Consider the following 19,318-nt stretch of genomic DNA (forward strand, 5'->3'; position numbering starts at 1 on the left):
AGGCACAGTCATCTTTAAAGGGAAGCATCAACGCGCCTACCAGTCCCTGTGTTGGAGTGAGGCAGCTCAAGTAGGGGAAGAAAACAAGGCCTTAGGGATCCCTGATCAAGTTATTAAGGTTTTTTATCATCTTTGCAAAGAGCTCAACATCATTATTTTCTCCATTTAAAATCTTGTTAAAAAAAAACCTTTATATCCCCATTAGCCACACTGATCCTAGCAAAAAAATATATTATTAAAAAACTTAAAAATTACCACACATGAAGTAGAAAGCATTACCTAGCCCTGAGAGTGGCTTCTGCACATTCTACTCTTCTTCTTCTTTTTTTTTTTTTTTTTAGGCAGACACAGGCTTGTTTTATTGAATGGTTGATCTACCGAACTGTCGAGGCCACTATGTACAGACAAGAAAGGGGGAGGCTTTATTTCTTGGTCTCTTCCTCCTTGGAGAGAGTCTTGATGATTTCCTCTTTCTTGGCCTGGAGCCGCTCTTCGCGGCGCTTGCGTGCTTCCTTGGTCTTAGACCTGCGGGCCTCAGCCTGGTCCGCCAGAAGCTTCTTGCGAGCCTTGTCTGCCTTCAGCTTGTGGATGTGTTCCATGAGAATCCACTTGTTTTTGAACACATTACCCTTCACTTTCAGGTACAGGCTGTGATACATGTGGCGGTCAATCTTCTTAGATTCACAGTATCTTCTAAGCAGCCGGCGCAGGATTCTCATCCTCCTCATCCAGGTTACCTTCTCTGGCATTCGAGCATTGGCAGTACCCTTTCGCTTACCGATGCCCATATGCCTGCCCTTCCGGCGGGCCAAGGTGTTTTTCCGGCATCGAGCCCGGGAATGGACAGTCACAGGCTTCCGGATGATCAGGCCATCTTTGATCAGCTTCCGGATCTGCTGACGGGAGTTGGCATTGGCGATTTCATTGGTCTCATTGGGGTCCAGCCAGACCTTCTTTTTGCCACAGCGGAGGACACTGGAGGCAAGTCTCTTCTGAAGCCTGAGCATACTCATGGCTGCGGCCCTGCACATTCTACTCTTCTAACAGTTGATTCAGTATCTAGTGATTCTGATGTTCACAGTTAATTTTCTTCAGTTGTTGGTAAAGAGGTTTCTGGTTTTATGTTGCATTTGGCTGTAACTATGCACAGCAGTTATAATATTTTATTTTTCTAAATATGATGTAGACAAAGAACCAATTTCTCTAATATAAAAAAAACTCCTATAAATCAATAAGATAAAAACTGAATAATCCAACAGATAAATGGTCAGAGAATATGAACAGGTCACATAAAATCACTGGAAAATGATCAACCTAATTCACAATAAAAGAAATACAGATTAAAACTACATTGAGGGGCCAGCCCTGTGGCCCAAGTGGTTAAGTTCGCGTGCTCTGCTTTGGCAGCCCGGGGTCTCACCAGTTTAAATCCTGGGCACGGACCTAGCAACACTCATCAAGCCATGCTGAGGTGGTGTCCAACGTGCCACAACTAGAAGGAGCCACAACTAGAATATACAACTATGTGCTGGGAGGCTTTGGGGAGAAGAAGGAAAAAAAACCACCTAAATTGAGATAATTAAGAAAATAAAATCATCAGATTGGCAAAGATGAGAAGGTGCATAATTCAACATATTGGAAAGGATGTGGAGAACGAGGAATATTATCAGATAGCATGTAAACTGGTATAATATCTAAGAAGGGCCATTTGGCACAATCTATCTACCCTTGGACCCAGCAACTCTATTCAGAACTTAGAGTTTAGACATAGTCTCATATGTGGTAAATTATCTCTACATAAGATTATTTACTACAGCTTTGTAATAGCAAAAGATGCCTACCAATAGGCACAACACACTAAACGCAACCTCAAAAACAGAGAAATTAAAATGTAGTACATTTCTAACAAAATTCTTTAAACCACTCGGTCACACTGCATGAGTGTGTGTGAGCATGTAAACAGCATGTTTTGAAAGCAGGCAGACTGAGATTTAAATCCTGGTCCTGCATATACTAAGTGGATAACTTCGGGCAAGTTTTTGTCTGTGTGGTTTTTTCCTTTTCATTCTCTGGACCTTAGTTTTCTCATATGTAAACAGACCTAAGGAAATTTTCTGGTTCAATGTGATAAATTTATATTTATCACCCATATTTTATTCTCCCTCCAAAGTTATCACTGAAATAACAAAAGAAAGAAAAACAGGAAAATAAATCTACAGCTGAAGGAAGGGCAAAAGAAATATCACACCAGCTAAGTAGAACAATGAAGAATTTCTGAAAGATAAAACAGATGGAAACAAACTGATGGTGAAACTTCAACTAAACCAGAAAGCTTACAACAGGACAAAGAAGATTTTCTAAAAAGGGGAATTTGCCCAGAAGAACACCAGAACAACTCCGAGCTCAGTGGTCACTCGAGCGAGTAATGGAACAGGCCACGGGCGACTGCTGGGATAATTAAAAGACAACTGAACAGCTGCCACCAGACCTGCTCTGAGTGCAGCTGACTCTGGCGCCTGCCCATGGGATTAAAGTGGTGAGTACAGGACTCAAAGTGGGAGCCCTGCCCAGGGAATCTCCCAAAGTGGGTGCTAGGGCTGCCATGAGGGATTTCCTCATCACCAACTCCAACTCCCTCACAACAACATCTGAGACACAGCTTCTATAATCAGAACCTACACTCACTGCCAGAGCAAAAGGGTTTCTCACCTTAGCTAAAGAAACACACTAGCTACCGAGATTTTTTACTCTAGGCCTTTTTCAGTATATACAGACAGACAGACCAAATTCACCAAACACTCAAGAAAAGTCAACAGCAGGAAAGAGAGCAAATTTTACAAAGAAAGTAACTGTGAAGAAGAAAGGATTATTACAGAAAATGGATGAGCCTTAAAATAAGTAATATAAATTTATCATCACACAGATTAGTAAGTCTATCATATCCACAAAACATAATAGACTTCTCTGAAAAAGAACAATTTATATCTAGAAATTAGAAACATGATAGTACAATTAAAAGAACTCAATACATGGACTAATGTGCAGAACAGATATGGTTGAAAATTCAGTTTTGATGTGGAAAATCTGAGCCAGAGATTCTCTCAGAATATAGTGCAGAAGGGCAAGGAAAAGTAAAGTATGAGAGAAAAGATAAGTGCTACAGCAGAAAGATCCAGAAGTTCTAACTTGTGTATCTCAGGTGGTGAAAAATGATGATGATAACTAAAGTGTCCTGTGCAACACATTTGTATTTGACACAGTTCAGCTTACAATTGAAGACTAAAGTAAGGAAAGATGCCTGATTTTCCTGGTTGGGCTCAGCTTAAGACATGGGATCAGCCATTCGAGAATGGACTCTGGTTCTAGTAAGAAGTAGTGGTGGACAGCGCAGAGGTTAGAGGGGGCAGAGAATTAGAGACCATTCTTCTCTTCTCTTTATTTTCGCTATCATATTTTTGTCCCCCTTTCTTTTTCCTTTTCTAATCCTTTATTCTCTTTCCTTTCTCCTGCCTAGCTTGTTTCCTTAGCCTTATGCCTCTTCAAATCTTTTTTCTTTCTTGTCTATATGGAAACATTGTAGGCTGGCTGTCTGCACCTATCATCCTCCCCTCATTTACCTCAATATATTCCCCTATCTATGCTTTTAGCCTTCGCCAACACTACAGCACAAGGTTTAACAGATTTTGGCCTATTTACATACTTTTATATACAGAGCTACATTCAGGGGAGGAAATCTCAAGAGAGCAAAAAGAGCTATTTGCCTCAAGACAGGAAAAACACTCCATGTTCACAGACTTGTAGAGCTTGAAGACACTTTCTATTTTTATTAACTTTAATTTTTATCAAATTAAAACATATATATAATTTTAAAAGTTAGAACCAAAAGGTCCCTTATGAATAAAAGCAGTTTCCTGGCTTATCTCTTCCTATCCTTTGGTTATTCCCTTTTCAAGAGGCAACCATTTTCAACTTGTGTAGCTGTTTTCTTAGTGATTTGCCTATTTATTTCTAAAGATGCATATGCTGCGGCTTCTTGAGACCTCAGTTTTAGGTTACTGACTTCCCATCATGATAAACGAGGTCCCAGTTCTCCCACACCCACCCTCTTACTACCTCTTACTTACTATCACAGTTTTTTATCAAATAACAAGTTAATATTTAGATTCTTATGGTTACACAAATATTACTCACTAAGTCATATTGAGCACTATGTTCAGACCTTCTTTCTTGTACCCTCCTTTTTTTTTTCTGGAGTTAACAATTGTCTTATTTTTCTCATTTGCCTGCTTTTCCAGGGGAATTTTTCAGATGCTTCAACATTTTGACATAAATTTATTAGTAATATTTCCTATAAACTCAAGACGATCAGCTTCATTTCTCCCCTGCAGGCCTCCTTTCCAGAGGAGTCAGGGCCCCTGTTACAATCTGCATGATTGTTCCCTAATCTTGTTGATCAGCTATCATTCTTGGACTTCCTTTCAGATCCTCTGTTTCCCCTGGACCTTCTATCTTCCTCTTTTTTGGTTTTCTCCCTGTTTGCAGAAGTACGCTCTTTAGGACATTCACCAGAAAAGAGGAATATACCTCGCACCATACTCAATGCTTCTTATATCTGAAAATGTCTTTATTCCACCTTCACAACACTAGAAATTTGGATGCCTAATTATAGGTTAGAAATTACTCATCTCAAATATTTCTACAGTAAATTTTATTGATGCATAATTTACATATAATAATACGCACCAATTTTAAGTGCATAGTTTAATAAATTTTGACAAAGGTATAAACCTATAACCTTCCACCTCAATAAAGAAAATAGAACATTTCTATCACATCTAAAATTCCTTCAAGCTCTCTGTTTGCCAGTCTTCTCTTCCTCACCCCAGTACTGGCAGTCAATGACGGACTTTTTTCACTCAGCATATTTTTGAGAATAATTCATGCTATATGTCAGTAGTTCGTTTCTTTTCATTGCTGAGCAGTATTTCACTTTATAAATAAACCATTTCCTTGTTGATGGACATTTAGATTGTTTCCAGTTTGGGGCTATCATGAATAAAGCTGCTGACTATTTGTGGTCAAGTCTTCAATGGGTACATGCTTCCATTTCTCTTCATTAAATACCTATGAGTTGGATTGCTGGGTCACATGGTAAATGCATGTTTAAATTATGAGCAACTGCTGACCAATTTTCCAAATTTGCTTTGCCATTTTACATTCCCACCAGCAATGCAGAAGTTCAGGTTGCTCCACATCTTTGCCATCATTTGGTATTGTCAGTTTTTTAAATTTGGGGTATTTCAATGGATGTGTTGTAGTATTGCATTATAGTTTTAATTTGCATTTCCTTGACGATTAATGATGCTGAACATCTTTTCATGTGCTTATTGGCTATTTTCATACTTTCTTTTATGAAGTGTCTGTTAAAATCCCTTGCCCATTTTCCAGATTGGGCTGATTCCTCTATTATTAACATCTTGCATCAGCCCGGTACATTTGTTAGAACTGATGAGTTAACACTGATACATTTTCATTAACTAAAGTCCATAATTTACATCAGGGTTCACTCTTTGTGCTGTACATTTTATGGGTTTGGACAAATGTATAGTAATATGTATCCACCACTAAAGTATCATACAGAATAGTTTCACTGCTCTAAAAATCACTTTTGCTCCACCTGTTCATCTTTCCTTCTGGCAACCACTGACAATAAATCCCTGGCAACCACTATCTTTTTAATGTCTCCATAGTTCTGCCTTTTCCAGAATGTCATTTAGCTGGAATCATAAAGTATGTAGCCTTTTCAGATTGGCTTCTTTCACTTAGCAATATGCATTAAAGCTTCCTCCAGGTCTTTTCATGGCTTGATAGCTTCCAAGTTTTGGCAATTATGATTCACTGTATGCAATTCACACCTCCTCTCTGAAAGCTTTTAGAATCTTTATCTCTGATGTTCTAGAATTATATGATGATAAGCTTTGGTACAGGTCTTTTGTGTGTGTGTGTTGGGTTCTTGAACCATTTTAATCTGGAGAATTATGTCCTTCAGTTCTAGAAAATTCTTATATTTTTTGTTTGAAAATATCTTCTCTTCAGTTTTTTTCTCCCTTCTCATCGTTTGTTTCTGGAATTCTTATCAATCATTTTTGGCCCTCCTAGATTGATCTGAACTTTCACTTCCTCACCTTCTATTTGTCTTTTGGTCTATTTGTTCTTTCTGAAAGCTTTTCTCAGCTTTATCTTCTACCAATTCTCTTGAAATTTTAAAATTTTGGATATCTAATTTCAAACAGTTCTTTCTTGTTCTTTGTCCCTTTTTTCATCCCATGTTATTCATGGATAAAATATCTTTTCAAAAATTTTAATAGTTGTTTTTAGTCCACGCACTCATTGTACAGTTCCACTGCGGTTTCTTTTGCTCTCTTTCAAGTTGCAGACTTCTCTCAAAGTGGTGATGATCTTTGGCTGTGTCTGTTCAGTTCTCTAAAATGCTAACTGGGAGTAATGAGTGTGAAGCTTGTGTTTTCTGGTAGCCTTCATTGTTGGATGATTAGATGGCAGGATGACCTTTGCACATCAGAAAGCTTCCCTTTCATACCCATAACCAGACAGCTTTCTGGCCATTTAATGTCTCCTGAGATAACTCCCATGTTGAATGAGAAAGGGGACAGGATCAAACCAATCAACAAGCAGACTTTCATTTTATCACCTTTCAGCCTTGCACCTTATTTCTTTACCTAACTGTGCCTGATATCCTAGAGTCTGGAGCCTCTCAGTTTCAAATTCGAAGAGACTTCTGAAGTCATTTCATCTAATTCTTATTTTACAGATAAAGAGAATGAGGCTCAGAAAATTCATTTGCTTAAGGTAACACTGTTAATAAATGGAGAATATGAGACTTGAACGTAGGTTCCTGCTCTAATCTAGTGTTCCGGTCAGCTGAAAAACTGCTTCCAAAAATGTCAGAGATGACTCAAGATTTTTCTTTCTGGCTGCCTGGAAATCCTGGTAAGTCTTCAGGAATTGTGTATGACAGCTAAAAGCTGCAGTAAGACTGAAATAAATGAATTCCACATCTGCTCCCATCTTCTGACTTAGGTTAGGAACCCAGGCAAATTTTGAAAGTGAACTGGTTAGTTTCCTTTAGTTTCATAGTCACACAATAGAATTATCACCACTGTTTTTTTCAGCTTCAAAATTTGATGGTTAAAAAAAATCTTGACAGGCCTACCTTCATGAATTTGAACTATTATACTATGAAAAGTGTCTCCTGATCAGGAGAATGCTAACCTGGGATAGAGCACCAGTAACCTATTTTAACACAGATGTCTCCTAAACAGTGCTCCAAGGAAAACGCATTCTTTGGGGTAACCTGTATTACCTGAGAAAAGGAATTCTATAATCAAGAAAGTTTGGTAAATGCTGGGTTAAAGAAATCTAAACTGGTTTCTTTAACACAGGACTTCTTAAAACCTTTAATATGCACTATAGAACTTCTATAGGAGAATGGTGTATGTGCCCTGTAGTATTTTCCCAGTGTATTTCAGCACAACATCCTTTTTTTCCAATTCATAGGACTAGTGCTCAAGGAAGACAGTTTGGGAAACATAATCTGACCCAATATTATATTTCTGAAAGTCCTGTTATGGAATGTTTTGGATAAGAACACAAAATTACTCTCCTTAATATCAACTGCTTGCCTTGATGCTAATTACAAAAAGGCAGGGGTTATACTATAATCTAAAATATACACAATGAGCAAAATTCATATGTTTAAAAGTAACTGTATGTTATTTATAGTAGCATTAATGAAAAGAAAGATCTTTCACTCTCAACAAACAAAATGTCTGTGCACTAATGGTGAGAGACAAAGCCCTAACCCACATTATCATAAAACATTTAAAGTGAAGTTTTCTCCCCAACACATACTATTCAGCCTTGAAGTGGTGGGTCTGGCAGTGGTGGACTGAAGTGAAGCTGGCAGGATCTCTGACTTGATGGGTACACTGGTGACCGCACCATCCATCCTCTCTGTCTCACATAAGCCTGGTAACTGTGCTGCCTTCTCCAGCGTGGGCAGTAACTGATCAAACTGGTCAAGGTCAGCTGTAAACTAAGAACAGAAACCAAAGTTAGAGGAAATATATTCTACACTTTCACCTGAAACAATGTAGGAAAAAAGTTTTCTTTTAAACTCCATGAATTAAGTGTGATCAAGAGAGAATGAGGAAGGAAGAAATAATCAGAAAGATTGAGGCCTCATTGAAATTACATGACCTAACACTGGAAAAAAGTTTGGATGCTTATGATATTAATATACTGCAGGATATAAGATAAAATACACACAGTATTTATCTACTACATCTTGGTATAAAATACATGCACTGGAAAAAGACTGGACTGGAAGGAAGTGTCAAGAGTACTGTGTTATGATGATGGCATCATGGTTAATTTTTTTCTGTCATATTTTTCAAAATTTTGTAAAATGACTTACTTTATGATGGAATTAAAAAGAAATTTACACTGACAATTTTAAGTTTGGGAAACTTTCTTACAAACAGTGTATCTGCTTCAAAGATCCCAGACAGGTCGCTTTCTACTTAAGGAAAACATATCTTCTAGAATAGATAGAAAATTCCTACATCTGTCTCAAGTTATACAGAAGAAAAAACTGGCTTTTATTTCACAAGATGATTCTACTATGATTACTTTAAGATAATTCATCAACATAAAATGTCTACTTGTTTGGGTTTTGTTATTTAATTCAACTAAAATCTATGTTTCTAGACTGTACAAATAGAATTATATATATGTATTTTTTAAAAGTCTGGCTTCTTTCACTTAACATTACATTTCTGAAGTTCAGACATCTTGTTGCATGTAGCAATAGTTCATTTGTTCTCATTGCTGAATAGTATCCCATTGTATGAATATGCTACAATATATTTATCTTTTCTACTGTGATGGATTTGGGGATGCTTCCAGTTTTTGGCTAATACAAATAAAGCTATTATGAACATTTTTGAACATGTCTTTTGTTGCACATGTGCAAAAAGTACTAACCATAAAGGAAAAAATTGACAAACTGGACTACATTAAAATGAAGAACTTAATTTCATCAACAAACACCATTAAGAGAAAGAAAAGGCAAGGCACAGCATAGAGAAGATAGCTGCAAACATATAACCAATAAAGGACTCATCCAAATTATGTAAAGAACTCTTATCGGTTAATAAGAAAAAGACAACGTATTGGGAAAATGGACAAGACATTTGAATAGGCAATTCACAAAAGAAGATATCCAAATGACCAATAAACATTTATCAGGGAAATGCAAGTTAAAACTGTGAGACACCACTACACACACTCTAGAATGGATAAAATTTAAAAGACTGACAATACCAAGTATTAGCAAGGACAGAACAACTAGAAAGAATTCTCACACAGTAGGAAAACTGACATTATCTACTAAAGATGAACATATACATATCTTATGATCCTGCAATTCTCAGGGGCCTGCAAAACTCAGAAGAAATGCACATACATGTGCACCAAAACAGATGTACCAGGATTGTACACAATGGCATTACTGTATAAAGCTGTTACTTTTAAAGTTAATTTTAGACTGAGAATTTTCATATAATTACTATTTAGAGCTGTTTTTCAGGTTAAAACATGGATATTAGTTTGGTTGTACCAAGAAACACGAAATACAGTGTAATCCTAAAGGAGCAGACACGTAACAAAATAACCAAAATAGTCTTATTCTAAACAGCAAACAGAGACAATACGGAGCACCATGAGAGCAAGAGGAAGGAAATGTATAAACAGGGCTACTGGGAAGGCTTTTACAGAGACGATTTCTAAACTGGTTTGTGAAGGATGAGTCGAAGTTCAGACACAGAAAGGAGAGCAAGGTAGAAGATGCTTAGAAGAGACATGACTTATCCTAGGAATAGCAAGGACTTCCATGTGCCTAGAATGCAGTATACCTGAAGGAAGAGGGAGACTTCTTTGAGATGAGGGCAGAAAATAAGGTTGCTTCAAGACCAAGGGACCTATGCATACTAAGTGTGAATCCTGTTTCACAATGGGAGAGTTTTATTGATAAGCTTCTTTGTAAATACATTTTCAACTATTTCATGGTCTATATTCTGTCTGAATAATTTGTAAGCTCCCAGAGGGGAGGGACGTATTTTCTGTCTTTTTTAAATTCCTTCAGAGTCCACAGCAATCATTCAACAAATGAAGCTGCCTGTTAATTTTCACCCGACCCCCACCTCAGCCTAAGCATAGAGGTTCCTAATTCATAACAATTTATGTAAAGGTTTATTTATATTTACTTCTGTTTCAGGGTGTGCTATACACCCACTACCCAGAATACTCCAAGTTCCTATTCAGATGGGGGTTGAGTGTGCTGAGAATTAGACGAGAAGGAAAACAGCCTTACAAAATGCTTCAAATGAAATTAAATAGCAAAGCAAGCCAGACCAGGCAGGCTTGTCCAACCCCTCCCATTTCTCTCCCATTTCATTTACATCAGAGGTTCCCAAACTTAGGTATACTTCAGAGTTCTCTGGGGAGTTTCTTCAAAATACAGATTTCTGGGTTCTATTCTCAGAGAGCTGGATTCAATAGGGGGAGTTGGAAGGAAGGGGCTGGCAAGGTATTTTTAAAAATCTCCAGAGATGTGAACTCTGATTTTATAGAAAGAAAGAAACATCTACTTTCTTAGAATGCCGTCTTAACACTGTACCCTTCCAAATTTCCAAAGAGATCTTTCGAGGGCATCTTATGATTTTTCAACCATTGATACTAACTTTTAATAGATGCTCAATGTATAGGACAAAATATGGTCTGATTCCAAACCCTGGTCTATGGTTGAAATAAGATAACTGGAAAGGAAAAAATAACTAGGTATGTTCATTCTGTGAAGTAAGAAATTACCTACCTGGCTCTGGGCCTCCAGTTTTATCTCCTCAGGAGCAGGTTTGGTCATTGGGGTTGGGTTTGTGTTACAAGGATCCATCTGTTCTTTCTTTTCCACTTTCACCTTTACATCATCCAGGCTCAGGTTTGGAGTTGATCTTAAATCTTTCTCATCTTTATCTAAAAGGTAGCGCAGAAGCTGATGGTCTTTTGATTCTTTTTTCTTTGAAGCATCCAGTTCTACTTTTATACTGGAGTTCCCTTGTACCTGTCCAGTCACTGACACAGAAGTAGATGCACTGTCCTTTTTATCAGGCTCCACAGACAAAGTGGTGATATCCGAGGGGCTACCCTCCTGTAAGAGCCGGTGTAAAATTTTGTGCCGCTCTGTCAGTGAGCTATGAGAGGAGGGGCAAGAACCGCTTGAAGAGTTAGCAGAGGCAGAGCTGGAAGTGCCTGTGCAAGACAGTACCTCTTTGCAACTTGTGTCTATATCAGCATGCCGTAACTGCTGCTCTGCAGTTGTTGTCAAAAGCTGCACTAGTTTATGACTGGTTTGAGAGTACTTATTGTCTCCATCTGAGAGTCTGTCATTGTTATGGAGAAGCCCAGAATCCAGAGGTTTGCCATCACTAGAGCTGTTATCAGACTGAATCATTTCATTTAAAATGGATGCAATCTCTTTGTTATCTTTGGACTCAGTTTTTGCTGGTTGTATATTTAATCTGCTGGGTGAATTCTGTGAGCTCATCTGCCGGAGGACTGGAGAAGTGGCAGAGAAGCCAACAGAGTTATTGGGTCCTTCATTCATACTCTGTAAAGATGTTACTGGGATGTTTGAATAAGATCGGTTACTACTATTACACGTAGTACTTGTCATGCCAACGGGGGAGCTTAATGTTGGAATATTAGGAGGAAATGAATTGTTTGGCATCCTGGGCCTTGTTGCCAATCCAGAACTAACTTGTCTCCTTGGAGACATGAACTGTGCAAGGGATATTCCTGTACCTTCCATAGAAGAATTACTGAGGTTTAAAGAGGGATTAGTGCTCTGGGAATTGGCCTGTCCCTGGTTTAAGGCAACACTGGCTACAATTGGATTTCCAGGTGAGCATCCAAAATTCCCTTGACTGTTGCTAGAATTACTATGACTGCTGCTATGAAGGTCTGAGCTCTGTTGGCGGTTTACTCTGGCGGATACCATGTTGCTGTTGGATGGTGGCAATGTGGAAGTACGGGCCACACCATGAGCTGGAGAGATACTAGGAGTGACGGAGGGGTTTACTCGGGGAATTGACATTCCAGAACTAGTGTCATCTTGAGGAGAAAGACCACTGTGTTCCCTGGGGAGGGGGAAAGACATTATTATTCAAACATCTTTATTGGTTCCCATTAAAATATTTTTTATTATGCATATTATAACATAAGACCATTAACCTCATTAATATTGCAAGCTATCAAGTAAAGAGCTTTTGTATGACTTTAAATTAAGGAAAAACAGTGGACTGTTACTACTATTGTGAAATAATAGCGCCATTTCATAGTAAATAGTGCTTATGGCCCAGTGAATTTGATAACAGTTTGAGTTATCTGGGAAAGAAATCTTTCTTAGTCTTGGAAAAAAATCCAACATATGTACTTTTAAACTTTTCTAAGTTTAATACAAGTAATTAACATTACAATAATACTTTCGTTTGAAAGAGAAACTTCCCAAATCTCTATTTACAAATATTTACTCATGACTCCCTCGTTACAGCTTTTAAGTATTTCAACTCCAAAGAGGAAGACTGGGTAAGGAAAATACTGTGTCACTGATGTAAAAATTAAAAAGGGTGATATGTAGACATAGCAGATGTTTTGAAAGAGGAATCACAATATGAAAAAAGAACTGTGCTAATTCCACTCACAAGCATAAATTAAACTAAAATTAGAAAAAAACAGAATACTGCATTCAGATTTTCATCAAGTTCTTTACTCAAATCCATAATTATGACAACAGAATTGTGACTGGTATTACCATGTTCCAATAAGTAAATATATCAAATGAGGAAAGGATGAAGTGAGGGGAAATGTCTTTGTTTTTGTTTAATGCTAAATTTTAAATAGTTGTAAATGTAGGGTTTTGAATAATTCATAGGATAAAAAAATAGTTCCACAAATTTACCACATATATCAGTGTAAAACATATTTAGAGAGAGAACAAATTAGAGGAAATGACATCCAAAAATCTCAAGTTGATAGTTTAATGATTTGTAGTTTGAGAAACTGTCAACTTGAACTCAGGAGCCATCAAATTTACCCTAATGAAAATAAAGCATTTTAAAAAATAAAGACAATAATGCTTCCAAAGTTTGGAATCTTTTATAAGACCATAAGTTCATATATGGAAAGCTGGAAATTTTTAGCTATCTTTTTGGTTTTTACCCCTAAAACACACATTTTCAGCCTCACCTTTCCTGTCTCCCTTTTAACAACAAAGCTACTGTTAGGCGACAAAACTATAAAACCCAGTATGGATATACTGATTATATATTCATCGTACTAGGTTAATGCCTAATTTGGAATTTTTGTTTTCTAGCCATCAAGAGTACAAAAAAATTTTCTCTAAGAAGAGATATGTGAACTGACTTATTTCATATGAAGCTCTCCAAATAAGTACCTGTCGATGATATGAATTCCCATGATGAAAGGTTGCATGTCTGGACTTTGAGGGTAGCAAAGTTTACACTTGGTGTGGGCGCTAAGCATTGTCCCATCATTCAATATGAATCTATAGGATGGGCTGGAGGCAGTGCCACGAGTCATCACTGTTTCAAACAAAAGAGAAACCTAGTTAAAATTCTGACACTTGTACTTTGGGCAAAGGAGAGTTACCAAGCCTTATTTATACCTAGAACCTCATTTTAAATGCCTGCTCAGACTCAAAATAAGGAATAGTTCAGACAAAGCAGATATCTGAGGGGGAAAAAATGATTCTGGTTGAAAAACACAATCTGACGACAAGTTTTAATTTAGTCCTACTTGAATGGGTGCCTCCTCACTATAACGATTAGGAAGAAACCCCAAACCAGGGAAAAAAAATCAATCTTAATTTTTCCCCATAATGTGGCAGCTCTTCACAGTGGATTTATTGTTATTAAATAACTTATTACTTATTAAGTATCCACTAAAAGTACCAGGAAGTAACCTTCTCCCCTCTCACTTTCAGTATTATCTCTAATAAGTTTTTTTTCTTTTACTAGCTGGTTTATGAATAACAGCTTCATTGAGATATAATTCACATACCATAAAATTCACCTTCTAAGTTTTGATTAGTTGGCAGAGTTCCTTAACTAAAATTCAAATTTAATTTTTCACTTAGGAATGTGAATCACTAAGGTCCTGCTTGACAAACTATTATATTCATATATATGTATTATTTTTGATGTTTGAATTTAGTTTAGTAAGCAAACTAAGATAAAGCCAAGGATTAGCAATGGAAGAAAAACTAGGTCACGGCAGCCAAATCATTATATAAAAAACATAATTTACTTTTGTCTTCAAGCTTTATTAACAGCAGACAAAATTGCAACCATACTGGTATTTATTAAATACATAAAGTCTACACCAGACTACCAAGTAAGAAAATGTCATTGCTGTCTTAATAATAGAATAGAATTCTATTTTAAGGAAAATTTAATAGGTAGATTCAGCTATACCAACGTTAAAAATCATATCCACTGAAACACAAGAATCACTACCACAAAAGACTATTATACTATAGCCTATAAAAAACGTTAGTCCTATTTTTCAAAGACATTTCAGAAAGGGCTTCAATTACATTTTAAAGACGTGAAAAAGACTTAAAATGACCGATTAATAAATAATTTTTGAAGCTACATATTACTTTAAGTAAAGAGAAGACGTGCTATTTTGTCTTGGATATACCATATAAACTGAAGAGGGCATAATCTGTTGTAAATCTATACCATACACAAATCTGCCTAAGTACCCAAACCAGGATATAAACTAAATTAAAAGGACTAAGATTTATGTCCAACGAACCACATTCCTTACCCACCTGGCAATTTCAGCCAAATCACTGGCATATTTACCAAATATAACACATGGAGAAATTTAGTATCTGACAAGATAATAAATGATGAAAAAGAGTCTTCAGTGGAAACCGTTAATTTTTGTGTAAGGATAAAAGTAAATGCTTGCTATAGGAAAACTCTAAAAAACTATTAACAATTCCCAACTGTTAATATATACTTATTTTTATTTATTTATTTATTTTCGATGAAGATTAACCCTGAGCTAACATCCACCGCCAATCCTCCTCTTTTTCCTGAGGAAGATTAGCCCTGAGCTAACATCTGTGCCCATCTCCCTCTATTTTATATATGGGACGCCTACCACAGCATGTCTTGATATGTGGTGCATAGGTTCACCACGGGATCCAAACTGGCTAACCCGGGGCTGCTGAAGCAGAGTGCGTGAACTTAACCTCTACGCCACCAGGCCGGTCCCCCAACTGTTAATATATTTTTAACAATATATTTTGGAAAATAGAACTACAACAACAAAAACAGCGGCTTTTTAAGATAAATTATTAACCTGAGACAATGATAAAGCTACAGATATATAAAGAGCCAGACAAAATACAATGTATTTGATGCTATTTTGCTTATGTCATTTAGTCTATTTTCTCCATCATTGTTTATTGCTCTTTAGCTAAGATCTCCTCATTTCTGCTGGAAAACACTTACTGGCTCTTCACCATTAAGCTGCACTGAGCCACATGTGGCTATTTAAACTTAAAATTAAATAAAATTGAAAATTCAGTTCCTCAGTCACACTAGCCACATTTCAAGTACTCAATGGCCGCATGTGGCTAGTGGTTACCATACTGAACAGCACAGCTCTATACAATCTGACTTCAACTTGCATTTCCAATCTTATTTCTCATTGCTTCCTAAACATTTCTTCTATATCCCTTTGAATAGGAGGTAGATAACTTCTGACACACTTTTCTTCTTCAGCTAGATGAAATATGAGGGCTAGTACTGTGCCCCATTCTTGTTTTTGACTCTCCATTGAATCTTGCACGATGCTTTGCATATAAAATCATCCAGTGGGTACTTGCTGATTGATCCTCAACTTGAATCTCATCTAAATAGGTTAATATTGACTTGTGATCAACTACCATAACTTTTCTTTAAAGGATTTTAAATCTTAGCTATGTTCCCACATTCTTATATCTCAATTTATGTTTTTGCTCTTGTAGGAATCTAGACTTACTTTTGTAATGGAAATTAATGGAGAGAAATTTCTTGATTTATTGACAAGCCCTATAAAGTGAGAAAGAACTAGAAACTCAGGCTAGCATGGGAACACTAAGATACTGTGGACTACAGAAACTTCAATAGTCCTTTGGTAATTATGTTGCCTTAACTTGTAGGACTATATCTAAACTTGTAAAAATTTCCAAATTGGAAAACTCCTATTAACATAATACAGGAAATGATTACACTTTAAGTTTTGAAGTTAGATTATTTCTTTTGGATGATAATGTGTAGAATAAGACAATACATCATAACTGACACAGTCATTATTTGAAATGAAAAAAGGCCATATTAAATATAGTAAAACCTTAATTAATTAGAACCTAATTAAGACTCCAGGTTAACTAAAATTCTTCAGGTGCTCAATTGTTCAGAGAGAGAGATAAAAAGGAAGGCAGCACGGATCAATGAAAAGAATAAAAGCACAGCAGTCAGATTCAGACTTGAACCCTGACTTTGTCATTTACAAGTTTAGGATTTAATGATGCAAATTAACCTTTGTCCATCACCACTAAAATGCAGCCAGAATGTTGTGAGAGAATATCTAGCACGGAGCCTAGTACACAGCAGGTATTGAATGAATATTTCCTGAATAAAATCAAAGAAAAAACAAATAACAAATAAGCAGCTTCCAAAGGCCACATGTCCTGAGTCACATACACATTCAGCCAATCCCTAGACCCTATTTACACCAATTGCTTCATTCAACTCTATACAGCAATCACTAATATTCTGAATTATGACATGAGTAAGGAAGTACAATTGTTTACAGAGCTGGTTGGATAAATATTTGCTCTGCACACCAAACTTTCCCCATAAGTGGGTTTCAAACGAAACTATTTGGAATCTCATTTTGATCACAGGTCCTGGCCTTGCTTTCTTCTTTTTTTTTTTTTTGAGGAAGATTAGCCCTGAGCTAACATCTGCCACCAATCCTCCTCTTTTTGCTGAGGAAGACTGGCCCTGAGCTAACATCCGTGCCCATCTTCCTCTGCTTTATATGTGGGACGACTGCCAGGCACGGCTTGTGAAGTAGTGCCCTGTCCGCACCTGGGATCCGAACTGGTGAACCCCGGATTGCCGAAGCAGAACGTGCAAACTTAACTGCTGGGCCACTGGGCCGGCCCTGTGGCCTTGCTTTCTAATCTAGTCTTGTCAGGTATATAGCTAGTATTTTGATCCCCGACTCCTGTGTCCATTTCCAAAGTTTCTACATTTAGTGGGGAGGGATATTATTGATGTGGTAAATTATTGACACCCCAGGAACTCTTCAAAGAACCTTTAAAATGGCAACTATTATTCCCCCTGGAATAGGCCTCAACAGAGCTATGAAACAAAGGAAACCATTTCTCTGGTCACAGCAGCTGTAGAAGTAGAGCTATTCCAATTTCCGACTTCACTCAATTGGTGCTGAGATACCCTCAACAAGCATGCCTTAAGTAATGTTAACTAAATGGGCAGGTGTAAAACATGTGGCAGGGTACTATGGGCCAATGCTGCTAAGATTTCTTTTCCTTTCTGGTATTTCCCTAAATATATGTAGAAAGAACGAAATTACAAAATTTTTATTAAGATAAACAAAAAAAGTACCCCAGATGCTCTAAGAAATTTTCATCCACCAATGAATCAATTCAGTATATCACAATTTCTAAAAATGGAAAATAAACTCATACCTTAAATATTTTCAACAAAGTTTGACATAAAAAGATTTTCAGTTAACTCTGTTATGTACACCATGGAATTAACCACATTACACAAGTCTCAGAGAACATTCTGGTTAACCATTCATATGGGTACTTATGTTTTATAGCAATGCTTCCAAACTTCTTGATACTATAAACTTCTCCCAACTGTCTCATGATATTTTTATGTGAAAATAACTTTATTTTGTGATTATGAAGTTAAGATAATAGAGAAATAAACAAAAAATAAGTAAAGATAAAGTCATTTATAATCCCATCACTCAGAGATATGCATTGTTAACATTTTATGAACCTAGAACTGGATAGATATATGAGTGAGATCATACTATGTATGCTGTACTTTCTCAGCCTTATTTTATTTTTTTTGCAGGGAAGGATTTGCCCTGAGCTAACACCTGTTGCCAATCGTCCTCTTTTTTCCTCCTCCCCAAAGCCCTAGTGCATGGTTGTATATCCTAGTTGTAAGTTCTTCTAGCTCTTTTATGTGAGCCGCTGCTATAGCGTGGCAACTGACAGATGAGCGGTGTGGTTCTTAGCCTATTTTTTAACGTAACACAATATCATGGACATCTTTCAAAGACAAGAAATGATGATGCATTACATCACTGACAATAGGTAAACAGAACTTCCATAAAACTTTTCTAGGCTATCTGGCCCAGCATATCCCATGACTACTACTCTCCCTAAGAGCTGACAGATGTGGTACAGGAAGAGGTATTCTGAGGAAAAATAAGTAAGTCTGGGTAACAAAGTCAAACAGGTACCTTTATCGTAGAATTTCCCAGAAACTTAAATATCTTAAATATGTCTTATGAATCCCCAAAAGTGGGAGACTGAAATACTTCCCAAACTTAATTCAGCATGAAGCAAAATTTCCTAGTTATAGCTATTAACATCTTGTGGAACCTAGGTTTATGTTCCCCAAACTTCTCTGTAAGAAAATGTCTTTGACTAACAACACTACACTTTTAACGAAAGAGAACACACACATGTCATGGAAAGTTAGTGCTTTAATGTTTTCACACTTATTCAGACTCTTAAGAAAATTATTCTCATTCACTTTTGTCAAGGAAAATAGATACCCATATTTTGTAAAACTATATACGTGGTTGCAAGTCCCCTGGTCACTAACACTATTATTTGTTGCTATCATTTATTTATTAAATTTAGTGGCAATGTATTGAAGATTCTACTGTAAAAAATGCAAATTAAATAAATATAAAAGCACCTTTTGTAAGTCTTAAAAAAAAACTAAAAGGAAGAAAGAAAATGTCTTTGACTATAGACTCTGATTCAGTCGTGTGGGTAAAGTCCAGCAGCCTGGCCTAACAACTGCCCAGGATCAATCTCACTGGGAGC

The 19,318-nt window shown here is 36.8% G+C and overlaps 2 protein-coding genes across 26 annotated transcripts in view; both read right to left on the reverse strand.

Moving 5' to 3' along the window:
• The window catches only part of NCOA1 (nuclear receptor coactivator 1), a 250,453-nt gene that overhangs the window by 40,928 nt on the left and 190,207 nt on the right, over window positions 1-19,318 (reverse strand). For all 25 annotated transcript variants that reach the window (XM_070235838.1, XM_023619408.2, XM_070235849.1 and 22 more), the window contains 3 exons: window positions 13,589-13,736; window positions 10,952-12,272; window positions 7,930-8,113 (listed from right to left, as the gene is read on the reverse strand). In XM_070235838.1, the coding sequence (XP_070091939.1) occupies window positions 7,930-8,113; window positions 10,952-12,272; window positions 13,589-13,736 (1,653 nt within the window). The remainder of the gene's footprint in view (window positions 1-7,929; window positions 8,114-10,951; window positions 12,273-13,588; window positions 13,737-19,318) is intronic.
• LOC138917712 (large ribosomal subunit protein eL19-like) lies at window positions 314-5,900 on the reverse strand. Its single transcript, XM_070235852.1, has one exon. The coding sequence runs from the start codon at window positions 1,029-1,031 to the stop codon at window positions 423-425; it is 609 nt and encodes a 202-aa protein (XP_070091953.1). The 5' UTR covers window positions 1,032-5,900; the 3' UTR covers window positions 314-422.

The sequence above is a fragment of the Equus caballus genome, chromosome 15, assembly GCF_041296265.1.
Source record: "Equus caballus isolate H_3958 breed thoroughbred chromosome 15, TB-T2T, whole genome shotgun sequence".
NCBI lineage: Eukaryota > Metazoa > Chordata > Mammalia > Perissodactyla > Equidae > Equus > Equus caballus.

Bases quoted from the DNA above. Each gene is read 5' to 3' on its own strand.
- LOC138917712 (XM_070235852.1), bottom strand. From the start codon at position 1,031: ATGTGCAGGGCCGCAGCCATGAGTATGCTCAGGCTTCAGAAGAGACTT.